General features: G+C 53.2%; 1 protein-coding gene across 1 annotated transcript in view; it reads right to left on the bottom strand.

Moving 5' to 3' along the window:
- Positions 1 to 1422: 1422 nt before the first annotated feature.
- The window catches only part of ALAD (aminolevulinate dehydratase), a 32951-nt gene continuing 8660 nt past the window's right edge, over positions 1423 to 25713 (bottom strand). Inside the window, exons 2-12 of the mRNA XM_030535872.1 lie at positions 19453 to 19590; positions 17311 to 17361; positions 15462 to 15558; positions 14487 to 14622; positions 13693 to 13776; positions 13214 to 13302; positions 12791 to 12846; positions 8928 to 9015; positions 7810 to 7896; positions 5370 to 5499; positions 1423 to 2993 (exon numbers count right to left, since the gene is read on the bottom strand). Of these exons, the coding sequence (XP_030391732.1) occupies positions 2926 to 2993; positions 5370 to 5499; positions 7810 to 7896; positions 8928 to 9015; positions 12791 to 12846; positions 13214 to 13302; positions 13693 to 13776; positions 14487 to 14622; positions 15462 to 15558; positions 17311 to 17361; positions 19453 to 19565 (999 nt within the window). The 5' untranslated portion in view covers positions 19566 to 19590 and the 3' untranslated portion in view covers positions 1423 to 2925. The remainder of the gene's footprint in view (positions 2994 to 5369; positions 5500 to 7809; positions 7897 to 8927; positions 9016 to 12790; positions 12847 to 13213; positions 13303 to 13692; positions 13777 to 14486; positions 14623 to 15461; positions 15559 to 17310; positions 17362 to 19452; positions 19591 to 25713) is intronic.

Below are 25713 nucleotides of genomic sequence, written 5' to 3' on the forward strand. Positions count from 1 at the left end.
TCTTTCCCTTGTCTTTCACGTGGGGGGGGGAGTAAAATGACGAGCTATTCCCTGAACCACGCCGGACAATGTGTTTGAACCTACAGGCACTGGGAGCTCAGCCAAGAATGCAAATACTTTTCGGAGACTGCTGGGGATTGTGGGATAGCTGGAGTCCTCAGTACCCCCTCCCTCCCTCCCTCCATGAGCGTCCATTTGAGTCTCTGGCTTCCCGTTAACGCTTCTCACGCAGCACTGTGTAGCCTGTAGATTTTTTTTTCAGACGCTTTGGCATTTCGTCTTCTGTAACGGAGCTCTGATAGAACAGATTTGTTTCCCCATACAGCGATCAGATCCAGTATCTCCCGTACGGTCCATGCTGGAGCTCTTTTTGGATTTGGGACTGCATTGCCACCTGTTCTGATCAGAGCTCCATGCTGGGCCAATACTGTTGATTTGCAGCCACACTAACCCTACTCCAATATGGTAATACCGATTTTAGCACTACTCCTCTCGTCGGGGAGGAGTACAGAAACCGATTTAAAGAGCCCTTTATATCGATATAAAGGGCTTTGTAGTGTGGACGGATACAGCATTAAATCAGTTTAACGCTGCTAAAATCGGTTTAAATGCGTAGTGTAGACCAAGCCTGAGTGACCAATCGGTAGGGCTCCCTCCCCCATAGCAACTGAGCGTCTCACCCACACCAGTGACTTCACCCTTACAAAACTGGGACACTCAGCTCTGAAACAGGAATGGCGAATTCCTTCCCAGGACTTAAGGTGACCGGGTGTCCCATTTTTAAGGGGACAGTCCCATTTTTTGGGACTTTTTCCTTATATAGGCACCTATTACCTGCCACACCATCCCATTTTTTCACAGTTGCTATCTGGTCACCCTACCAGGACTCTACTTTTTATCCTTGAACAAGTTCCCTTCCCCTCCAGAGGGCACCGCTGCTCTGCCCTCCCACTGCTCTTGCCCCTTTCCCTTCCTCCTATCATTAGGGTGGCCTTGTCTTCTAGTTGCTCATCTGTGCAAACCATCAAAGGGAAGGGAGGCTTGTAAGGTAAACGACATCCAAACTGCCAGCAACACCATATGTTTCTTTGTAGTCTGTAACTCAGCTGAGGGGCCTGTCCTTGTCTTGGAAAGGACACAATCTGTCAAGCTAACAGGGTGAGGGGCTGACAGACCTGCTTCCTGAGTCAGAGGAACAGGGAATGCAATTGGTGTGATTGTACCTCCAGGGAAGATCACAGATCTGCGCGTACTAGCACAGCTTCTTCCACAGAGGAGTCAGGCTCTTCCCCACCCCCGAAATTATGGCAATGCAGATTGAAACGAAATCCCTCTGTTACTCAGAGGAGTGTAGCCACTTCAAGGTGCAGTGGAGTTCCCTCCACCCTCTTCCTTATCAACAACATCAAGTTGCCCAGGTTGTAGACTTGTGGTTTTTGTTTTTATTTTCAGCTGAACTCACCCCAGGCATTGAAGAATATCAGAGGCTACTGCTAAAACTACCAAAGCAGAGTAGCTCTAGCAATTAATCTAAAACATCTAGACTTCATAATAGTATGATCACCATAAGAACCACGGTACAAATTAAAGTTCTCAGCTATGTTATTAACACCACGTTAGACTGTTAGGGTGAAGTAATTTTAAAGTGTGCACTGGATAGCAGAGCCAGTCGGGCGACCTAACTGCCTGGTTCTGCCTGCTGCAACGCTGAGTTTGAAACACGGCAGAGGAACAAGCAGTGGGTTAAAACAATTATTTTCATTGGAATTTTTAAAATAGGGAAACATTTCTAGTGCTCTTGGGTTTTAGAGAAAGATTATTTTGACAATACTTCTGTATAAGCTGACAGCATCCTATTAGGGAATCAAAGGCAGAGCTGAACTGCTAGTTGACATAGCCAATGTGAGTGCTAGGAGTTGGTCGTCTGGGTGCTCAGGGCTAAAAGAAACCCCAGTAATGCTGGGCAGAAAGTGCAATGGCCCATTAGCAATCAGGACATTATACTTCTAAAGCCCTTATACTGCCTAGCCCCACGTGCCCTGTCGCCCTTGAGACACAAGGGCCACAGCTCAGAACCAAGTCAATATTCTCTGTTCTGTGCAATGACAACAGGTTTAAGGCATAAGCGTGTGTGGAGGGGAACCATCCCCCCGAGGGCTCTGAAGCATCTTGGGGTATTTCTCCATATTAAAAAGTTTGAAACAGCATGTTCACCAGAGGAAAGTGTCTGGCTGACTAGCAAGGGAAGCCCTGCCTGCTTCTGCTACTTCCATGCTTGTGAACCAGACAGCATTTCTCTGCAGAAAGCCCAACCAGGGGAGAGCAAAGCTCTGCTTGGGGCTGTAGCAAAGGAACTAGTGTATTGCAGGGAGAGCATCTGCAGTGAACGCTTGAGACACCCCCAATGAACTAGCACTCCTGTGAGCAATGTGCTGGTGAACTGTCCCACATCAGCCTTCCCCTGTGTTCCCAACACCCTGGCTAGACTGAGGAGGACATCTGGGTAGAGGAATGGTCAGGAAAGGGTGCTTCCTTTACAAAGAAGCTCATAAAAATCACCCATCTGGTGTCACACAGCGACACATTAAAAGAAACCATCACATTAAGAAGGGGCCTCTTCAAGGGGGGGTCGCTGGGGAGATCAGTTCTGGTCCTAAGGCATTTTGATGCCAGAGGAGGGTCTCAGCATTAAGCCCAGTTCTAAAATAACACTTAAAAAATTGCTCTCCTTTGGCTTCTTTGGGCTCAAGTCAGCTCTAGTGCAGGCAGGTGCAGCACCCCTGCAGCCAGTGGTGCTGGACCTGCTTATGCTGGGGCTGGATTTAGCCTCATATCTCTAAGGCCCCATAAAAATCCTCATTTTGCATATCAATCCTTTCCGGTCCTTGCAGGCTTCCTTCCGTGTGTTGCCTTCACTTAGGCACTTCACGCCTGGTCCTCCTTCAGCCACTTCAGGAGCTGGGGCACGTAGTAGGTGATGATGATATCAGCTCCTGGAATGCAGCAGCAAGGAATGAGTGAGGAGCTGCTAGACACAGTGTCAAGCCAGCATTCCCATGCTCCACAAAGTCCCACTCCATGCCAAGGAGCTGCCATCCTTCCCTCCCACCAGCCAGCCCCCAGTGACTCTAACATACAGGCTGCAGGCTGGGTCAGACCACAATACTGTTTGTGTGGCCCACATGACCTTGAGCTTCTCCAGAATCTCAGCTCTCTGTATTCCTGCACCCCATGGCTAGTGAGAGAACCGTGTAACCATGCCCTGGGAGTGAACAAAGCAGGGATATCTGCCTGAGCCTGCAGACAGCCTGGAACAATGATTCTGAGGTACAACTCCAATGGCCCCGCATCACCGGGGGAGCTTACAGTTCTGAGTGTATACCTCAACCCATGGACCAACATTCTAGTCAAGAACTCGCCCCTCTCCTCTGAGGGATTTGGACACCCGCTCCAACATATTCCTTAGCAACAAGCACCAGCTAGTGGGGAATTCCAGCTCCAAGAGGGGAGCCGGGTCTCGTGTCAGATCACAGGAATGCAGCTGGGAGGACGGGGGATTCCAGAGTCACAGCGGGACTGGACCTGGGTTCAGGAGCTGGACCCTGGGCTCTAAAACAGGAATCAGCCCAGGCAAAGGGCTGCTGAGCTTGGGCTGTGTTTTCCTAAGAAAATACTGTGACATTGCACTCTACATGATTTTCTGAAAGTATGCTGATGAGTATGAATATAATGTAACTGGAATATGCTTCATGCAAAAGGCCTCTTGTAAGGTATCATTACAAAGCTTATCATCTGCTGAGTGTGATCATCCTATTTGTATAAATGTATCACTCTTGTATCTGAAGCTAGAAATATGAAATATAACTCTGAGGGCCTATTGTAGTTATGCAAAGTGTGGGCCATTAATGGTGGTTTGGAATCTGGATGGCTCCCATTAACCAGGACCAGCTCTGTTTTACTTGTAAGTCCTCCTGTATACATGTGTGCTGGCAAATGGGTAATGAAGTCTTACAGTGCCATGTGATCATGTCACCTGCACTGGAATCCATCTTTAACCTGGTGCTTTTCCATTGAGAAGGAGGGGGTGGGAACCCAGAGAGGGACAAAGTATTCCCACCTTATGCAAAAGATATATAAGTGGGTGGAACAGAACAATAGGCGGCCATCATGAGGAATCCCGTAGCTACCACCTAAGCTGAAACAAGGGCTGTACCAGGGGAAAAAAGAGTGTGCCCAGACTAGGAAGGCATCCAGTCTGTGACAGAAACTTACTGAAACAACTCTGAGGGTGAGATCTTACTGTATTCAGTTTTGTTACTGTATTAGACTCAGACTTGCGTGTTTTATTTTACTTAGTAATCCACTTTGTTCTGTCTGTTATTACTTGGAACCACTTAAATCCTACTTTCTGTATTTAATAAAAACACTTTTTACTTATTAATTAACCCAGAGTACGTATTAATACCTGGGGGGTGGGGAGGGGCAAACAGCTGTGCATCTCTCTCTATCAGTGTTATAGAGGGCAAATAATGTATGAGTTTAAACGGATTTATTTGGGGTTTGGACCCCACTAGGAGTTGGGCATCTGAGTGTTAAAGACAGGAACACTTCTGTGAGCTGCTTTCAGTTAAGTCTGCAGCTTTGGGGCACGTGGTTCAGACCCTGGGTCTGTGCTGGAGCAGACGGGTGTGTCTGGCTCAGCAAGACAGGGTGCTGGAGTCCCAGGCTGGCAGGGAAAGCAGGGGCAGAAGTAGTCTTGGCACATCAGTTGGCAGTTCCCAAGGGGGTTTCTGTGATCTAACCCATCACAGATACATTCAGAAATAAGCCCCAGTGAACAGATTCCTATGCAGCCCCTTTCATCCAGTAGGCTCCCTGCAGCGTGGGGAAGGTGGAGACCCCTTTGCTAGACGAGGAGCCAGGAGATGCAGCAACTCGCCAGGTCACCCAGGAAGTGGCTGAGCTGGAGTAGAACCCAGGAGTCTGGGCTCCCAGGCCCCCTGTGTAACCACACTTCATATTTCCTAAGGAGCCAGACAGAACTCCACTTGGATTGCTACCGAGCTGGCTGGAAAAGCACAGGCATGTGGGGCAACGCTTGGTGCTTTAGAAATCGGCTTTTCTTAAAGGATTGAGGTGTTTGGAGTTCCACTGGGCCTGGCTCTGGCTCTGCATTCCAGGGTCAGCCTCCAGCACAGTCATGATGGTGACTGGTCCCGCAGTCTCAGGGGACTCCCAAGGTTCAGGCTGCCCACCACTGGGCCCACCACTGGAGTGGGCCCAGAGGGGAAGAGAATCCAGGGCCCCAGTTCCTCCAGCAGCGTGGGGCTTTGCTAGTCATGACGCTGACCCTGCCCAACCTCACTCACCTGCTCGCCTGAATCCGGTGATCACCTCCATGACAGCAGCCTTTAGGTTAAAGGCCCCTGCCTGTGCTCCGTGCCACAGCATGGCAAACTCCCCCGACACATGGTAAACAGCCAGCGGGTGGGTGGGATGCTGAAAAGAGCAGCAGGAAGGTCAGTGAGACAACCCTGACCCCAAACTGCATGGCCCAGCTCTGCCGAGTCCTGCAATGCTGGTAGCAAAACAGGGGCTCTAGGCAGGTTGTTCTATAGCCACTGACTCTCAAGGCCAGGCTTGCACAACTTGTAGAGCGGCGAGGGCCACATTACTCCAAGGAAAACAACTGAGGGCTGAAACCTCCCAGCCCCGCAGAAACACCCCACCCCAGGGCCACCCAGCCCTGAGGAAACAAACCCTCCTTCCCCAGCGCCGCCCCACCAAAACAGCTGTGGGCCAAAAAGGAAGGTTGGGGGTGGGGAGGTGATACTTTATTTTAAATCAACCAGGGGCTCCCAGCTGAAGAGGTGGCTGGGAGCCCTCAGGGTCAAATTAAAGGGCTCGGGGCTCCAGCACAGCTGGGAGAACCCGGCAGGGCCGGCTCTAGGTTTTTTGCTGCCCAAAGCAAAAGAAAAATTTGGCTGCCCCCCCATCCCTGGGCTCCCCCCCTGTACCTCCCTGCTGCCCCAGCCCTGGGCTTTCCCCCTACCCACCCACCCCCTGCCGCCCCAGCGCTGGGCTTCCCTCTTTCCTCCTCACCAGTGCCCTCCCCCCACCCCGCTGCTGCCCCAGCCCTGGGCTCCCCCCACCAGTGCCCCCCCCACACCTCCTGCTGCCCCAGCCCTAGGTCACTGGTAACTCGCTCCCAGGGCGGGTCATTCAGCAGGAATTTTGGATGTGCACAGAACACAGACAGGATTGGTTCCCATGTGGTTACAGAGCTTCAGTAAAGTGGAACAATTTTCAGCTTGTGTGATTGGAGGATATCTGGATGCAGATTATAAGACTGTCCTACATAACGAGGAAAAGTTGAGGTGCCTTTATTATTCTTTTGTTCCACTCTTTGTTTCTATGGGGAATTTGCCAATGCAATACCACTGTCTTCCTTTTAAACAAATAGAAAGGCAATGGCTGTTGAAAATAGCAATTCCAGTCCTAATAAGCATTTCTTGCTCAATTTTATCCTACTTTTTCTACAGCAGGTTACAGTGGATCAGTATATTTGATTTGGGAGAAATGAAGTACCAGCTGCCCAAACTGAGCTTGAGCACTCCTGAATTTTGAGGTGTTCAAATCTGGAAGGCAGGTGCTGGGGGTGGGCGAGGGGGGGGGCTGTGGGCTCCGTAGGGGAGCATGGCAGCAACGTGTCTGGAGCTGCACGGAGCTAGACACGCTGGTCTGAGTGGCACGGTAAGAGGGCTGGGGGTTGGAGAAGGGGTGGGGGACAGGGAGCAGAGGGGGTTGGATGGGGTGGAGGTTCAGGGGGGCAGTCAGGGGACAGGCAGCAGTTGGATAGGCATGGGAGTCCCAGGGGTTTATCAGGGGACAGGTAGGGGTTGGGGTTCTGGGGGGGGAGTCTCAGGAGGGGGCAGTTGGGGACAAGGAGAAGGGAGGCTTAGATAGGGGCTGGAGTCCCAAGGGGCAGATAGGGGCAGTGGTCTCGGGAGGGGGCAATCAGGAGACAAGGAGCAGCGGCATTTAGATAGGGGTGGGGTTCTGGGGGGCAGTTAGGGGCAGGGGTCCTGGGAGAGGGGTATCAGGGGGCAAGGACCAACGGTGCTTAGATAGGGGGTGGGGGTCCTGGGGGGCAGTTTGGGCAGGGGTCTGGGAGAGGGGGCAATCAGCGGCCGGGATTCAAAGGGCTCTGGGCTGCTCGCAGAGCACCGTGTGCGGGGGATTTAGAATCCCCCCGCGGGCCCACAGTGAGGCTCCGCAGGCCGCATGTTGTGCAGGCCTGCTCAAGGCCTTGGGAGTTACAGAGGGAGCAGTGTCTGCAGTGTGCCCTTAGCAACCCCACCCACAAGATCAGAACCTTTGGGGGGGGTGGCAGGCGCCAGCACTTCATGGGCCGGTTGTTGTTTGAACGGCTGGATTAGAAACACGCAGCTCCAGTAACTGGGAGGAGTCAGGGCAGAGCTTCCAAGCAGCAAGGCCTCTCCACCCCAGATGGGCACGCTAACCAAACACCGGGGTCTAAGCAGCCTGCCATTATCCCAGCTAGAGCAACTCACCGGACTGGTGGGAACTACAGCAGCATGCCCAGGGGTAGCACGGTGCCAAGGAGCCTCCCCCTAGGGTCAATCACCTGGTGCTCCAGGGACTCCCGGCTCAGGACCTTTTCTGCCCTCTGCTAGGCCCAGGGGACTGTCCCTTGGCTTCAGTCTCCTGGACAAGCCCAATGCCCACTCTACAGCCGCCCACTCTGTGCCCCATCTCCAGAGACAGTCGCTGCAGAACAGGGCTCACTTTGGCCTTGACATCTCTCACGAGGTCGAGGTATGGCATCCCTGGCTTCAGCATCAGCATGTCTGCTCCCTCCTGCACATCCCGGTCCTGCAAGGAGAGAACAGGTCGTGATGTGGGCCTGTAAGAACAGCACAGGGACTGGGGGGACCAGCGAGTCAGCCTGATGGCTGCAGTCCAGGTCCTGGTCCCAGTGGGAGCGGAGAGTCTGGTCTTCCCAGCACCCTTGGTGCTCCACACGGCCCTAGTAAGGAAGAGAACACAGCTACGGGCAGGCTAGCAGGAGCCATCCTGCAGCCAGCCCCATTCCCACACAGGAAGGGAGGCAGGAGGAGGGGGCAGCAGACGATCCCCGAGGCTGTGATGTGAAAGGGGTGACAGCGGGTCTGCGTTTCAAGGAGGAAGACCGTGAGGGGAATGGTACACTTGCCCAGGCCAACCGCCAGAGGCTGAGGCTCCTTCACGTTAGACCAAACACGACACCCCGTCCCCTGCCCCGCAGAGCTGGTGTTGGCTCAGCCACTCCCTCCTCTGTGTGGCTGACAAATGTGAGCCACCACAAGCTGGGTCAAGGGGCTGAAAGACTGAGCTGGGCCCATGGCCTCTGAATCCTCAGGCCCACATGCCAAGTGAAGTCAGGAGAGGACCAGGTGTTTGGCACTGCTGAGCTGGACAACCCCAGGGATTAGCAATCCCACAGCTCGCTGCAGGAGATCCTCAGCTGTTCCAGGCCAGTGCCACTCGTGACTGCTCCCACCTCACAGTACTTCCTTACACTGGGGGCGACCCTCCAGGTGAGGTGGGGGTCTAATCAGTGGGACAAGCTTGCCCTACGGCTGCCTAGGTTGTCCCAGGGCAGGTACAACAGGCCTGGGGTCCCGAGGATCTGCCACACCGTGACACCGATTCCAGTCATTGAAAGGGGTCAGGTCTCGGAGAGGAGTACAGACCCACTTCCTCACTCAGCCCCTGGATCAGCCTGGAGGAGAGAGCGGCTCTTGGCACCCAGCCATGCGGGATCCACTCTGCTGCAGGACATTACTGTGACACCAACACCTACTGCTAAGGGCAGCTGGGTTGTGAGCCCCTGGGTGGTGCCCCCAGTGGGCAGACTCACTCACCACAGCTCGCAGGGCCAGGCCCCGGGCTCCCGGGGGAAGCTGGTAACAGCGCCGGTCTCCGAATGCAGGTTTGGACAGTGCAGCATCTCTGGGAACACGAAGGAGACACCAGGCAGTAAAACAGCAGTCTGGCTTCAGAGAATTCCCAGGAACCAGCGCCCCACCTCCCAGGAGAGCCCAGGCACCAGGCGACCTGCCCGTAGTGACCCCTTGCTGGGGCGGAGCAAAGCAGGGGGAAGGCAGTGCCTTAGTAGCATCCCATCCTCCCAACCCAGGAGGCAGCAGCTTGCTTAGCCGCCACGAGCCCACCACTGAGAACTCTGTCCCCAATGAGGCCTGGCGGCCTGTGACAAAGTGGGAATTTTTGTAATATGTTTATGTAGCCTGTGTGTGCACATCAGTTTCCCTCGTATTTTGCAAGGCCGCCCAGCTGAGGAGGGTAGGGAGCAGTTTGCTCTTAGGGCAGGCTAAGAGACATAGGTGTGAATATCGCCTGGCGGGCTGATACTCTGTCTACACTACAGCTTATGTTGGCAAAACTTACATCACTCAGGGCTCGTCTACACTACCCGCAGGATCGGCGGGCAGCAATCGATCCAGCGGTGGTTGATTTATCACATCTAGTCTAGACACGATAAATCGACCCCCAAGCGCTCTCCTATCGACTCCGGTACTCCACCGGAGTGAGAGGCGCAGGCAGCGTTGACGGGGGAGCGGCAGCAGTCGACTCACTGCAGTGAAGACACTGTGGTAAGTAGATCTAAGTACGTCGACTTCAGCTACGTTATTCACATAGCTGAAGTTGTGTAACTTATATCGATCCCCCCCAATGTAGACCAGGCCTCAGGGATGTGAATAAACCACCCCACTGAGCAACCTAAGTTACACCGACAGACGCGCGAGTGTGGACAGAGCTTCTCTTACTGACAAGCTCCGGCTGCTCGTGGGGCTGGAGTAGTTAAGCCGAGGGAAGAACTCTCGCCCGTCGATTGAGAGCAGCTACATTAGAGAGCGTACAGTGGTACAGTGGTGCAGCCACACAGCTGTAAACTCTCAGGCCATGTCTACACTAGCACTTATGTCAGCAAAACTTCTGTCATTCAGGGGTGTGAAAAATGCATCCCCCAAGTGACATAAGTTTTGCTGGCATAAGCACTTGTGTGCACAGCGCTGTCGGTGGGAAAGCCTCTCCTGACGACACAGTAAAGCCGCCACTCGTTGACCTGGTTTTATTATGTCGACAGGAGAGCTCTCTCCCAGTCGCATAAGGAGGCTATTGGAGTGATCTTACAGCGGCATGGGTCATTAAAAAGGACTGGCCTGAGGACAATGGCAAATCCAATCAACACGACTGACACCTAGCAGGGAGGTAGATTTTCCCTCTCTCAGGTGGAGAACAAAAGGACTGGGAGGTGGGGGATAAGAGTTGGCTGCTGGAAGGAGTCAGGGCTCACGCCTGGGAACTGACCAAGGAAGTTGGATGGAGACAGACGGAGCTTGGGCAGTAGGGTTCACTACAGCTTGGCTGGGCTCTGGACTAGCCAGAATGGTCTGTGCTTTAACCTTCAGTTCTCCCTGCCAACCTAAGAACTTCCCACGCTGTGTTCCAGCTGACTAATAAACCCGACTGACTTGACAGCGCTGTTTGAGATCTGGTCTACACTACAGATCTGTATCGGTATAACTGAAAAGTCCATCCTCTGAGCAACATAATACCACCGATGTAATCCCCCGTGTAGCCAGCGCTATGCCGGTGGGAGGATTCTCCTGGTGATGTAGCTATCGCCTCTAGGGGAAGTTGATTAACTAAGCCAATGGGAAATCTCTCTCCCATCAGTTTAGAGCATCTTCATGAAAGCACTACAGCAGTTCAGCTGTGCCAATGCAGCATTTTCAATGCAGACGTGCCCTGAGTGTCCCCGCAAACACTCACAGAGGTGCGTTAATCCCTGCAGAGTGTACAAGTCTCTGCCACGAGTCCATCTCAGCTGGACTCGCTGGGCAGAGCTCCCACTGTGAAGCAGGGAAGCGGACAGCCCAGAGGTCCAGTCTAAGGAGGTGGTGAGGCCATTTGGCTTGCCCTGGAGGAAGAGGGAGACCCCAGCAGGTCTGGCACACTGCAGGGGTTCCTCCTAGAGACTGTTCCAAAGCTGGAGCATGGCACTGATCCTGTGGATCTGTGACACAGCCCCACCCCAGCAAGCACACAGGCAGCAATGACACAGTCCCTCACCCCCAAGCTCCCCTAGGCAGTGGTCCCCAAACTTTTTACCTCACACTCCCCGGGGCTGGGAGCAGGGCCACAGCTCCAGGAGGGGTAGCTGCAGACAAGGGTAAGGGAGCCTTGGCCAGGAGCTGGGGCTGGGGCCAGAAGTGGAGCTGGATGGCACTCCCTCCCCGCCCCCCAATGGGCCCAGGTCTCAGCCATGCACTGCCCCAAATGTTCCTCTGAGCCCCTCTAGGGGGCATGCCCCACAGTTTGGGGACCTCTGCTCTAGGGTCTGGAATGAGTTAGTTCAGACCCCACTGTGACGTTGCACTCCATATGTTTTATGGAAATATGATGAGTGTAAATATGTCGTCACTGGAATATGCTTTATGCAAAGGGTCTCTTGTAAGGTATCATTACAAAGCGTATAAGCTGCGTGTGTGTGGTCATCCTGTTTGTATGAATGTATCATTCTTGTATCTGAAACTAGGAATCTGTAGCATAACTCTGAGATCCTATTGTAATTATGCAAATCTTGCAGGATATGTGAACATGTCACATGATACTGGAATCCATCTTAAACCTGGTGCTTTTCCATTTAGAATGAGGGGTGGGAAACCAGAGAGAGACAAAAGCTTCCTGCCTTGGAACCACTTAAATCCTACTTTTTATACTTAATAAAATCACTTTTGTTTATTGGTAAACCCGGAGTAAGTGATTAACACCTGGGGGAGCAAACAGCTGTGCATCTCTCTATCTGTGCTATAGAGGGTGGACAGTTTATGAGTTTACCCTGTATAAGCTTTATACAGAGTAAAATGGATTTATTTGGGGGATTTGGATCCCATTGGGGACTGGGTGTCTGGGTGCTAGAGACAGGAGTACTTGGTGAGCTGTTTTCAGTTAAGTCTGCAGCTTTAGGGGCGTGGCCCAGACCTGGGTCTGTGCTGCAGCAGGCTAGCGTGTCTGGCTCAACAAGGCAGGGTTCTGGAGTCTCAAGCTGGCAGGGAAAACGGGCTCAGAGGTAGTCTCAGCACATCAGGTGACAGTCCCAAGGGGGTCTCTGTGACCGAATCCATCACACCCATCTCTCCCCACTTTTCTAAGCCAGAGCTCAGCCCACGCAACGGACCTGCCAGCCCAGTGAGTTGGGACCACTCCCAACACTCCCTCTCTGGGGTGAGGGGGACTCTGTGCAGTCTCACAGCAGTTCCAGTCGACTCCACCCTCCCCCTCCTGCCCCAGGTGGCCCTGCTTGAGAAGCAGCTTGCAGGGCTGAGAGCAGACTGACAAGAAACAGAGCTGAAGCCAGGTGGGAGCAGAAGTCATCTCCAAGCCTGGCAGGAGGAAGAGTGAATCTCTGCAGAGCTATACTTTGAGGGACAGATGAAAATCCCTGTGCGGGAGCAAATACTAGCCTGCCCTCCCCATCCCTTTCCTGGAGGAGGAGAGAATTTCCCCATTTTACAGATGGGGAAACTGAGGCACAAAGCTCGGTGCAAGTTAGTGAGAGTCCCAGACCCAGAACTCGGGGCTCCGGAGCTCTACGTTCGAATTGCTCGGCTCTGCAGGCCAAACATGAACCCTTTGGGGTCTGACACGGAGCCTGGCCAACACATGGCTCACACTCACCCCTGCCCTGGGAGCCACTCACCTGAAAGGACCATAGAAACAGGAAGCAAACTTGGCGCTGTAACTCATCACAGAGACCTGCAAGGGTGAGAGAGACATGGCAGGGAGATCAGAGTTGCCTCCCATCCCAGCGTGGAGGTAGGGGAGAAATTCTCTGCTACGATCCCCTTATACTATGTTTTCCACCCCCCCCCCTCCCCGCAGGCAGAAGCCTTGGCATTACTCCTCCTCCCCATCCACACCTGCTGGGGCCTGGAAGCCCTTCCCTGTGGCCCCATGGAAGCTACCATCGGACCCCCTGGCCTACCACTGTGGGAAGCAGGGAGCTCCCTTCTCCGCAGGCCTTGTTCCACACCATCTCCCCTCCACCACGCACACAGCTCCAGCTGTGACACTGCTCCATACTGAGCCCGGACTGACCGGAGGGCATGCTGCCTCTGCCCACCTTGTTACCCATGTTATTGGAGATCAGAGCCTCTTTCATGGCTGCAACGCGCCCGTCCATCATGTCTGAGGGGGCCACGATGTGGCATCCTGCAGGGAAAAAGCACAGGCGCTGAAGAACTGCAAGGAGCAGTACCTGCCCCTGGAGCCACTCCTGGTCTGGGGGTACTCAAAATTGATGTCCCAACAACCAGGAGTGCCAGGACCTGGCTGGGGAGTAGAGCCACTGAGCCTCTGCTCAGTTTGGCTGGGGATCGCATGTCAGAACCTGCTGGAGGACAGCAACTGGTTCAGACACCCTCATGTCCCACAAGCTGCAGGCAGAGCCAGGGGAGACGGGATGGGCCCACCGTCCTTCAAGGAGAGGCCAGTGGCTGCTGCCCCCCTCAGCATTGCTCAGATATGTTCCTGGTAGGGCCACCAAGCAGAGTGAAGCCAGGCAGCCAGCAAGAACCTGCTGCTGCTATGAACCCCTCTCACCTGCCTTGGCATAGGCTAGCGACACTTCTGCCAGTCGCTGGCAGCTGGCCTCGTTCTGAATGGTGCCATCCTTCCGCAGGATCCCTGCAAGGTGAGCCCAGGGTTAGACGGGAAGCAGAGAGTCACAGAGCACCAGCCAGAACTGCCCAGCGCCCCTCCCCACAGGAGCCCAGCCCAGCAGCAGGTGGCTCTGGGGCAAGGAGGCAGCCTGACACCACACCCAGCTCTGCAGGATTGCAGGGGGTGACTGCGGGGAGGGAGCAGGTTCCTGGAGATGGCTGGAATCTGGAGGGGGTTCAGCACAGCCTGGGAGTGAGACCAAGGCCCTGCTGGCTGGAGGTGGTGCATCCATCCCAACCGCTGAGGGAGCAGGGTTAGGACAAAGGAGGGCGGGCTCCAGTGGTCGTGCTGGGGAGGGAGGGCCCTGGCAGGCAGAGCCCTGTGCACTAACTCACAGCTGGCTGTGGGGCCACATATGAGGCGAATAGAGCAGCCAGCCGTGCATCGCTCAGGCACTGCAGCCTTTGATCTAATTCTGCCTTCTTCCCAAAGGTCCTTGAGCCCCATGGCAGGCTGGCCTCCACGCTCACTGCCCTGGCACAGCCGGCATGTTGCACCATGGAGTTACATGCAGACAGGGGGCATCTCCAAACATCCCCAGCAAAGAGCCCACTAGCTGAGCACACGCCAACGAGGCACTTCCTCCCCTCCCAGCCGGCAGCCTGGCTCATCTCATGGCCAAAAATTAATGCAGAGAAGGGTGTGCGTGGGGGGATGCCTGCCCTGGTGCTCACCGCAGTGCCCGTGAGAGGTATAGGGGCACAGGCAGACGTCACAGGCGATCAGCAGCTCTGGGAAGGAGGAACGGATCTTCTTTATGGCCTGGATGGCTGGGGTGTTCTCAGCATCGGCCGCCGAGCCCCTTTCATCCTGCAGGGGGAAGAGATGGTTCCCTGTAAATCCACAGGGCCAAAGGGCACCCTGCGCCCCAAAGAACCTCACTTCTATGCAGGGTCCCCTCGCCCAGCACAGACACATAGACCCCGCAGGGGCACAAAGGCTGAGGGTGCAGGAAGGAGGGGCCCCTTATCCTGTTGAAACTGGAGCCTGGAAAGGGCTCGGGGAGTTTTTGGAACAGCAAGGGATCAGATGTGGATTTACATTTCATCCCAAGGACAGCAGCTTCCCCAGCCCCTTGGGGGGGTCAGCAGTGACTGACGGTGAGCACGCTCCACCCTGCTCCCCACAGCACAGCACAGCACTGCCCCCTAGTGTCACCCAGGAGTCAACACTGACTCGGGGTAAGCGCCCCCTCCTGAGTCACCTGCACCTCTAGCGCCAGGCTGGGCACTGGGGTCAGCACTGACGAAGGGCAGCGGGCTCCGCAGCCACTTGGGATGGTCTGGGGAGGTCTCCCATCCAAGTGCTGTCCTCTCTCTACCCTGCTTAGCTGACAAGATCTCACCAGCCAGGGCCCAAGATCTCAGAGAAAAAGTGAAAACGCAGCAGAAGGACAAAGCTGGTGACTATGAACCTCCCAGCTCACCTGTTCCCCCCACCCCCATTCTACCTGGGACACTGCATTAAACACCCCATAACCCTTCACCCCACCCCATTCTACCTGGGACACTGCATTAAACACCCCATAACACTTCACCCCACCCCCATTCTACCTGGTGCACTGCATTAAACACCCCATAACCCTTCACCCCACCCCATTCTACCTGGGGCACTGCATTAAACACCCCTAACCCTTCACTCCCACCAACCTTGGGGATTTTAGTGGGGACGCCAAAGATCAACACGCACTTCAGCCCCTCGTCCACCAGGGGGCGGAGCATCCCCTCCAGCTTGTTGACTCCATACCTAGAAGAACACAGGTGTGGGGGTGGTGCTGGAGGCCACCCCAGTGCCCCTCCCCGACACAAATCAGCCAGGGCTCTGAGCTGGGTCAGTGCACGCAGCCCCTCGGCAGGCCAGGCACCGCTCTGCAGCCCGGCTACCCACAGGCAGCCCGGCTACCCACAGGCAGCCCGGCTACCCACAGGCAGCCCGGGTGCCAGACCAGTGTCCCCAAGCAGGGCGTTCCCAGGGTAGCGCAGCTGTCAAGCAACAAGGATCCCCAAGAAGGAGCCCCCACATGGCCCAAGGCTAGTGCAACTAGCCGGGCGTGGCCCTGCCCATCATTAACCCTCCTCAATGCCAAGGCCAAGTCCCCCACCTCCCGGGAAGGCCTGTGTAGCCAACCCTCAGGCACTGCCGGGGACTGGGCCTCTCCCCACACCACCCAACAGGGAACTCCTGGCCCTTGCTGCCAGGCCTGCCTTGCCCCCAGCACAGGGAGAGCCGCGTGTCTCCCCTCCCTGCCCACAGAGCCCCAAGCAGGCTCCCGGGAAGCACTGACTCTCCCATTCTCCTCTCCCATCCTAGGGGGGTTTTATCCCTTACACTGGCATGGCCATTCCTGCCCAGCCAGTGCCATTGCATGGAGGTGCCTGGATTCGGGGGGTTGGGGGGTCCCAGGTGAATGCTCCATGCGCCACCCTTCCCCTCGCACCGGCCAGCGGATAGGGCCAGCACTCGGTGACTTTTTCCCTGTCCTTGCTTCCTGAATGGGGGCAGGGCAGGTTTCAGTCCCACTTAGTGAAGAGCTTTGCAGGCAGCTGAGGATTCAGCCAGAGCAGATGCCTGCTGGAGATCCTGGGAGCAGCCATGGGAGGAGCAACCTGGCGCCTTATCTGGGTCCCCAAGGGGCAGTGGGCAGGGCTGGCTGGCGTTGTCTCTGCTGCCTGGGGACGAGCCCAGGGCCCTGATAGGCTGATCCCAGCCCAGTCACCTCAGCAGGGCGAGGGCGCTGCCCTTGGACTCTCCATTATCTCCCCGTTCATTACAAGGCCCTGCCCAGCCTCACATTTGTGGCTCAGTTCTGCTGGGCTTCGGCTCTGGAGGCAGGACCAGCGGTGCCAGGAAATGCATGGAGGGCGTCTGGGAGCCACCACCCCACGGAGGGGGGATCGCAGAGGGTCGCCCTCCGCCCTGACAGTGAGCGGGACCAATTCCCCAAGCCCAGCAGCATTGCCCTTGCTCAGACCCAGGTCCCTCAGACTTAAACGGGGCAGAGACTTTAGTCTAAAAACCCACCCCAGCTCCCGCCTCCCCACTGCCCACTTCTCAGGCACCACATCTCCCTCCACAAGGGCCAGAGAAGCCAGGCCAGTGCCCTGCTGACAACTGCCTGTCACCTGGTGAGATCCACAGCCCCGCCAGGGCCAACGAAAGGGGACGCCTGCTGCTGCTGGAATTAACTGGTGCATTATGGGAATTCCTGGTAGCTATCCCATAGTGTCCCAGTGCATGCTCACAGTTGGAGGCATATTCTCAGTTCACCCTCCCCTATGTCCCCATGCGCATCCCCAAAACGGAGGCAGTGGGGGCTCTGCTGTCCTTGGCTAGAACAAGATGGAGGACACAGAATGGCCATTAAGCGCTCCCCACCCTGACCCCAGCAGCCTGGAGCTGGGAAGTCCCAGGCCCCGTCCCTTGTGACAAGGCACATGGCAGGAAGCTCTGTCCAGTTTGCAGAGCACCGCTAGCATAACGATCTCCGCAGACTCCTACCTGGCCTGTCCGGGGAGGCTGGCAATGGGCTCCACCGCATCGGGGCTGTCACTGGGGAGTCAAACAGGACAAACAGCCAGTGAGAGTTCGGCTCCCCACGAAGTGAGGCTGCGAGCAGGGAGAGCCCCGTGACCAGACACATCGGCTGTGTGTAAAGCTGGCCAGCCGAGCGAGTGAGCCAGAGATCGGGCTCATTCCCTGCACCAGCTGCTCAGTCCCTAGAAACACAGCCTCCGAGCCCCATGAGCAGCAGGAACAGGCATCCCACCCCCTTGCCACTCAAGTCCCAGAGCAGGAGCTCTGCAATGAGCCAAAGCGTCGTCCGTCTGGGGGTCAGCAGCTTAGACCTCGACGCTGCAGTGCAGAGCCATCGAGAGCTCACCAGAGAGCAGAACAAGGCCATGCAGCAGCAGGGCCAAGGCAGATTATAAAGGGAGCTCTCCGGCTCGCTAGGGGTTAAGGTCTCAACTTTCTGAACCTGATCCACAGGGTCCCATGCCGCTCTTGGGGGGACCAGCCGAGGAGAAAAGAGGGGGAAGCCCCACCCCGTCTCTCCTTTAGGTGGCTGCACACACTGCATTTCCCTTGTGGCTGGGAGGGGGCAGCAAGCTTCGTCCAAAGTGCCACCCTCAGAGTCACCGCAGCGGGCACAGACCAGCGGTTGGCCAGTTCTGCCTCCAGTGCTGGCTACAGAGGATCATCTGCATGGGGTCGTCCCACCACAGGCAGAAAATGTCACGCTGAGGAGAGCCCAGCCCTGAGAGCAACCAGGCCAGGCTTCCCCTGAGCCCCAGAAGCTGTGGCAGGTGCCATGCAGGGAGGGGCTCAGAATGAAGCAAGTTCACAGCCTGGTGAACCATTCAAGAGACCAGATGTCACGGAGACCCTGGGCGATGCTCTGGAACTGCTCCCTACGAAGCCAGTGAGGACTCTGGGGAGCCTCCTCTCCCTTGGAGCAGACTGTCTGCAGGACAAGAAGCTCACACAGCTTCGACCTTCCTGGGTCTGACCTCAGAGCATTCAGCTATGCGGCCATAGAGAAGGAATGTCTGGCCATGGCGTGGGCTCCTAAAGGCTGCAGCCGGATCTATTTGGGCGGCACTTCACTTGTACACGGACCACGCACCCTGCCATGGCTGCACCAGATGAGGACTCGCTGTGGGAAGCCAGAGGGCCCTGCACCCTGACTCTCAGCCAGCCGGTAAAACAGAAGATTTATTAGTTGACAGGAACTTAGCGTAGGACAGAACTTGTTAGCACAGAAATCAGAGACTTTCAGCAAAGTCCATCTTGGGGGGAGGGGAGCCTAGAGCCAGGGCTCTGGTTCTCACCCTGCGCAGCAACTGTGCAGGCACCTGGAGCAACCTCCGCAAAAGTCACACACCCTTATTCCCACCACCTAGACACTGGTGCAATACACAGGGAAACTGAGGCACACACAGCATTCATGCAGAACGGTAAGACTCACATACAACATAACAAGGGAAAATCCCCACTTTGTCACACCAGATTCCACAGGGCTCACGGCCTCATTCAAACATAGCCCGCTCAGGAGGGGATGTACAGCTGTAAGCCTGCCAGCATCCCATAGGCCACATCAGAAACCACCCTAGCTGGGGAGCGCACGCAGACTGGCTCCACAACCCCAGGATGGACACCTCAGCCCAGCAACCCTGGCATTTCTGGGAGGATTAGCAAACCGCCCCAGGGAGGCACCAGGCTGGTCACAGACACAAGCTGGTTCAGATTCAGGGAAAGGTTGCAGTGAGCAGCTTCCCCTCGACGTACAGAGGATACTACGGGGTGACATGCCCTTAGCCACTTCCGCTCTGGTGGGAATTCAGAGCAGCAGGGCAGGAAGCTGCCCTGCCCTTCCCCACCCAGCTAGGACAGCACTGCACACTCTGCCAAAGGCAGGACGCTGCTGTAGAGGGACCATGGCTCTGCTCAGGATGGCAGCTCCCATGTCCCGAGGCAGGTGGCCTGCAGACTCAGGGGCTGCACACCAGCTGGGAGCCGCTGCCCTTTTGAGTGATCTCCTCTGAAGCAAGGAAGCTGCTCCACGGAGCTCTGTCTGCACATTCCCCGAGAGATTTCCTCTCGCTTCCCCAGCTGGGAGCACAGGCTCCAGCCCTCACTTACGTGACAAAGATGGGGTAGATGAAGTTAGAGGCATCAAAGGCCGTGGCTGAGGCCTGCCAGGAGCGCAGCACAGGGTGGAAGTAGCCGCTGTGGAGCACAGACTGTGCCTGCATCCTGGAATCTCAGCAACGGGAGAGCCTGAAAAACACATGCGAAACAGCAGTTTAGAGGCTGCATCCCAGGGAGAGAGTCACTGAAGCTTCTGCCTCAAGCCCTGCTCCAGGCAGCCTCTGACAGGCTGTGCCTCGTGGGAAACACACGAGCATGGCTAAGCAAGGGGCTTCCACTGCTTCCCTGGGGAGACGATTCCACAGTTCAGTCGATAGCAACTGATACTCAAGCCAAGCTTTCCTGTGATTTGCCATGTGGACAGTGCACTGGGCTGGGAGCCAGGGGACTTGGGTTCTAGAGAGACTCCATGCCTCAGTTTCCCATCTGTAAAACGTGGATGATACTCATCCGCCTCTGCAAAGCGTTCAAAGATCTATGGGTGAAAAGGCAAATTATTCAATTCCTCTATATCTGTCACCACCAACCACCCCTGGCTAGCTGCCACAGCAACACCACACCGTGTCCCCATGCCTGGAACTCTGCAGCTAGCACTTGGGGGCACCTCCCACATGAAAGGTGCTTTACAAAGCCCGTCCGAGTCTGGAGAATCTGGGTCAAAGAATCCAGCTGTAATTGTCTAGCCCAAACATACTTAACCCTTCAGGGACTGCTGATGCTGTGAGAACATCTCCCCAGACCAGCACCACTCATGCACCAGTGATGTTAATTTCTGTACCCAGTCCCAGGTAACAGAGACAAACAGGAACTGAACTGCCTGCGCGCAGGACCAAGACCCATGTACTGCTCCGGAGGTATCCGCACACCATCCCACCAAATGCTTTCAGCTCTGGTTAGTATGGAGATTTAGGTCGTGCAGATCACATTCTCCCCATGGCCACGTGGTTTCTCTCCTACAGCAATCACAACAGGACTTCAGTAGCAGATCTGCCCCAGACAGCTAGAGCTACAGGAGGCAGAACGCAGTCAGGTCTAGCTCTACATGTTCTTGAGAGCGTGGCTGACAACATCAAGTGATGACTGAAGGAGGAAGTAAAGAGCATGAGGATCCAATCGGCAGCATTATGATCCGATATCTGGCAAGCCACTACAGCTAGACAGCAACCTTCTTGGGAATCCCCTTCCCAAGGTTCTCTACCAGCCATGCCATCCAACTGTCCCACGGTCACTGGCCCTTGGCCTCGCAGTGCTTCCTGGCCTGAGCTCAGGGCTGGACACTGCCCATCCCAGCGGGGTTATCAGTGACAGACCCTTCTACAAAGGCTGCATTTGCATTGGGGAGGAAAAGCAGAGGCACCCCTCAAGCGGATATGTGGATACTGCAGCCCGGCTATTCCCGTGAGAAGAAGAGGAGGCTCAGAATGGGGAGTCACTGGCGGGGGTCCCCGAAGGAGCCAGGAGAGGCAGGCTGCAGTGCAGTGACTGCCACACACAGGACGCCTGGACAACGACCACTGGTTTGCTCAGCGTGGAGGTGGAGACAGCTGCCAGCTCTGAACAGCTATCCAACAGGCAGGCTCCAAAGCTGCCAGCGCTGTTGAGCTGCAATGAGCCAGGCAGACACCACATCCCCTCTCCTCGTGTCACTACTACAGTGGGAACCCCCCACTCCACATCCATTAACGCAGTGAAGGACACTGAGCCACACTGCTCTAGGGAGAGGCAACGTCCCTCACAACCCTCGGCCCTGAGAGAACCCCGAGATACAGCAAGAATGAGGCTGCCAGCATCCAGCTGTGCACAAGCCAGCCCCTCAAGCTCCAGGGGGACTTGCCCGAGCCCCCTCAATCCTCCACCTCCCTGCACAGCCGCAGAGGGCAGCTGTGCACAAAGGGCCTTCTGCTGCCAGGCCAAGTGATCTTTGCTAGCTGTAATAAGAGGAGGCCTCTGATACCAAAGTTTACATCTTAGGGCCTCCTCTTACTACATTTTTTTGTTGTTGCAACAAAAGTCAATTTTATACCCTTTTAAAAAATATATATAAAATGTGGTACCACACTATTTTAAAATCATGGTTGGGGTATAATCATAGTATTATTAACACCAATTTTTTGTGCAAAGTTCAAAAAGGTTTCAGTTACAAGTATATGTACATATATTTCTGCCTCAACAAATAATGCAATTGCAAACAAAAATAATTTTCTTTTATCAATCACAGTTTTGTTTTTTAATTTTTTTTTAAATTGTTATTCAAAGAAAAAATGTGAAGGGAAACCTCAACATTAAGGTAAAAATAATATTAACAAAATGTCAGTTTCTTGTTTGGGCTATAGTTATAAGAATGTCATAGCCAATATGTTTTAAAATAACAATTTATGCATAAAGCTAACCAAACAATTTCAACAGGTTCCCACATTTTCAACAGGTTTCCACCTTTGGCTCCCAAACATGGCAAAGCATTTTGAAAGTATACCCTCAAAGTATTTGCAAGTATCTGTATTTAAAATTTATTTTGGTTTAATTCTATAGTTGGTTTAATTTTATATGCTTTTCTTTTGTTATGTTATGTTAATTGGAAGCAATGGTTGTTAAAGTTTGTGCTTCTAAACAGTTAACAAAAGTGAAATTGGTATCACAAGCAAATTAACTCTAACTCTAAAAAGTTTGTTGAAGTTATGTTAATAAAAACAAAGTGTTCAGCAAGGAAAAGCAATACCCCTTCTCATGAAAAATTGTGAGCATTTATTTTAGCTGTTAAGCATTACATTTAGTATAAAATATTAGTAATGCACCCCAAATGAAAATGAATGTCTAGACAACAATTGCAAAAGTATAGCTTATGTTATAAAAGGCTCGGTCCCTATCACATTGTTCTTATTACATTGAAAATAAACTAAGTTAAAACTGTGTATTAAGTTTGGGTTACTGAAAACAAACAAAAAAAAACTTTACTATGTTAACTAACAAAAGTTGTTTAAGTTGCATCCCACAGACCAAAGATGCCAGAAAATATCACACCCTGAAGACACCAGATAATAACTGTATACAGTGAAGAAACCTCCAAGCATCAAGAAAAGAAAAATGCTTTATAAATAAGAGACTGTTCAAATACACCTCTATCTACCATATATGGACAATTAAGTTAACAATCAGACAAAAACCACTAGCTGGACCAGAAAAACTGTCATTTAACTTCAACTTGGTTACTGTGTAAAAATAACTGTATTCTTGCTGTTCTACTGTATCATCATTGTACTGCTGTATTATTGCTGTATTGTATTATTGCTGTACAATATGTACAATGTGTATAACCAACCCACAGGTAAAAATCAACAAACGAATGGCAGCAAACACCATGAAGGCAAGGAAAAAACAAATTGGTAAAGAAATTAAGTTACATAGTAACTAAAAATTGGTAAACAAATTGCCTGTTAGTACCAGTCATAATTTGGGTCAGTAACACTGCATCCTAACTGAGGCACATGTTATTCAAAACAATCTTGTTCAGTGTCTGGGTACCAATATTAAATCCTGACACAGCAATATTTGATAAATTGGTTACTGTCCATTCAGTAGGTTATCTGAAAGACAGCATCCATAAGAAACAACTGGATCTACATCAACTACTGGTGTATCACAGAGCAGTTCAACCAATGAAACAGAGAAGCTGCCCTCTTGTTTCCTGCCCAGTAAAGCTGACCCAAGGGTGCCGACCAGCAGCAAGGGTAACCTATAACATGAATGGACAGTACTGTGCAGTAACCAATTACAATATATTTATATATAAAGGCCTAAGTGGTAGTGTCACTACTCCAAATTTCTGTTTTACTTCTCATATACGCTGTAGGACACACCATCACAATCCTATCACACTATTTTAAAACACTTAGCCTACTACTAATAATTAGACACATGATAACTGGAATTGCCATAATGAAAATGTGTTTCTATCTGTGTCACCAAAGTAAAAGGGCCAGAGTACACCAGCAGCCTGGAAAAACATGGTTACACTTGGATATAAGTTGGTGTCATATGTACACATACATACTATACATATATGCCCATACACACTACAAATATATATGCAATATCCATATAATTCATATTAATTATTTGGGAGTGCCTCTAAGACTCAATCATAATACTACATTCCTCAGTCATGGTCCCGGGCCTAACATTCCCAGGCCCACCATAAGGGACTAAAAAATAACTGAATAATAAAATCTGCCTAACAGTCGTACGAGGGAATGTGCAGACTAAAAAGACAGATGGGGCATGAGTGTATGGATGGTAAAATAAGGTAACCACATAACAGTGTTTAGCCCACTGGGTTATCTTTAGTCCATGCATTATGCTTTTCCAGGACGATGGGTAAACATCCTCCTCATAAAAAGACAAAAAGTGGGGGAATGTAGTAAGAGGAGGCCCTAAGATGTAAACTTTGGTATCAGAGGCCTGAGGCCTGAACTAAAATAATGGCCAAGACTTTGCTAACATAAAGCAAAGTGAAGCTGTGAGCCAGAGGCAGGCCCTGCTCACAGAAGCTGGCAAGGAAAGGGCAGATGCTGCAAGAAGATACGTACCTAAAAGGTACTGAACACTAGAGATCAGAACATTCACATACTTGCACATTCCACACAGATAACAAGGAACAGGCTGACCCATCCCAATGACAGGGCCACAAGGGTAATATGATGGATAGAGTTGTTTTGATCGAACCAACATGTACAAGGTGAGAGGCGGCACCTTACTACGTAGAGGGGTTGTACCTTGCTACGTAGAAGGGTTGTACCTCAGTACGTCAGGAGTGATGTGTAACTTGTTTGTACCTGTGTATAAGAATGCATCCTTGGGGCAATGTCTTTGTCCAGCTGGGGGGGCAGTGGAAAGTCCCGCCACTGACTGAGCCGAGTCCATTGACCGTGGGTACATATTCATAGTATGCCCTGAGCTAGGCTAAGAAACCTACAGGGAACTATTATTGTATCCAATACGGCAATAAACCTGGCCGACGTGCCTTCGTACCATACTAGACTCTGTGGTCACTGGGGGTTCTCTTCGGGTCCGCTGTGTCAGCTATCTGCGCAGAGCTGGGGCAGCACAAGAGGGAACACACGCACGCAGCCGAGTGATACCAACAAGGAGAGAGCAGAGCACCACACCGGTAGCATCTGAAAACACATCTGACAACACTAGCCTCCAGCACCCAGAGCAAAACAGAGCCTTCGGGAAGTGCCAGGAGCAAAGAGACTGTGCTTCTGTTAGAGAAGCTGGAACCCAGCCAGTAAAAGAAAGAAGCAGATGTGAAAACCAGAGACCAGGCACTGACAGTGGAATCTATCTGTACCCTCCCACCCATCAGGATAGTATCCAAGAGCATTCCTCGTAAGATCAACAGCAACTGTGCAGTCCCCTGCGGACCTCCAGGATTTCATTTTCAGGGCTGAAACTCTGCTTAGGATAGAGATTTTGTTTCTGAAATAAAAGTTAGAAAAGCCTGATCCAGTCAGCATGGCCATGCCAGGCCCACGCAGGATCGTGTCCTACACCAAGCGCTTGGTCCAGTCCAACAAATGGCCCAGACCCCTTCTTTGAGCAGCAATCCCAGAGCTTTCCCCATACTCAGATTAAGCCCCCGCATAAGGGCGAGCAGGAGCCAACTAGCCCCTATTTGCTCAGAGCTGCGTTCACGGAGTTGAGTTCTAGTCTCTGGCAGTCTCATGATCACCTTGTGCTCCACACATCATCTGTCATCCACAGCTTTGTCTGGACTATGGGTTAGAGTTGTGGTGCTAGGTTGTCATCTCTTCTAGAATTCTAGCCCAGACAAAGCAATTGTACATTAGCACCTGCTGACCCAGCTCAGTTACAGCCTAGCCTGCCAGCTCCGAGCCCGGGGTGGGCCTGCGGGCACGCCACCAACACAAATACAGCAGCAAAGCACCGAATGGCAATGAAGAGCTCCAGGTAAGGACCTGACAAGCCAATCCCCAAAGAGTTGTGCTGCATGGGAAGTCACCAGGAGAGGAGCTCTCACAGCAGGCAGCCAGACAGTTACCAGGTTACAGCTTGCTGATGCAGAAAGCAGCCCTGGCAGATCAACTCGCCCACAGAGGGCGGGAGGATAGTAGGGGAGCCTGGAACCAGCAGCTCCGTTGCACTCCAGTTCCGCCTCGTAAGGGAGGGGATATGGGAGGCACCAGCTCAGCACAGGCAGCTTTGGAGAATGTCGGTGCAACGGGGGCTTTAAGA

Source organism: Gopherus evgoodei, chromosome 16 (assembly GCF_007399415.2).
Source record: "Gopherus evgoodei ecotype Sinaloan lineage chromosome 16, rGopEvg1_v1.p, whole genome shotgun sequence".
Lineage (NCBI taxonomy): Eukaryota > Metazoa > Chordata > Testudines > Testudinidae > Gopherus > Gopherus evgoodei.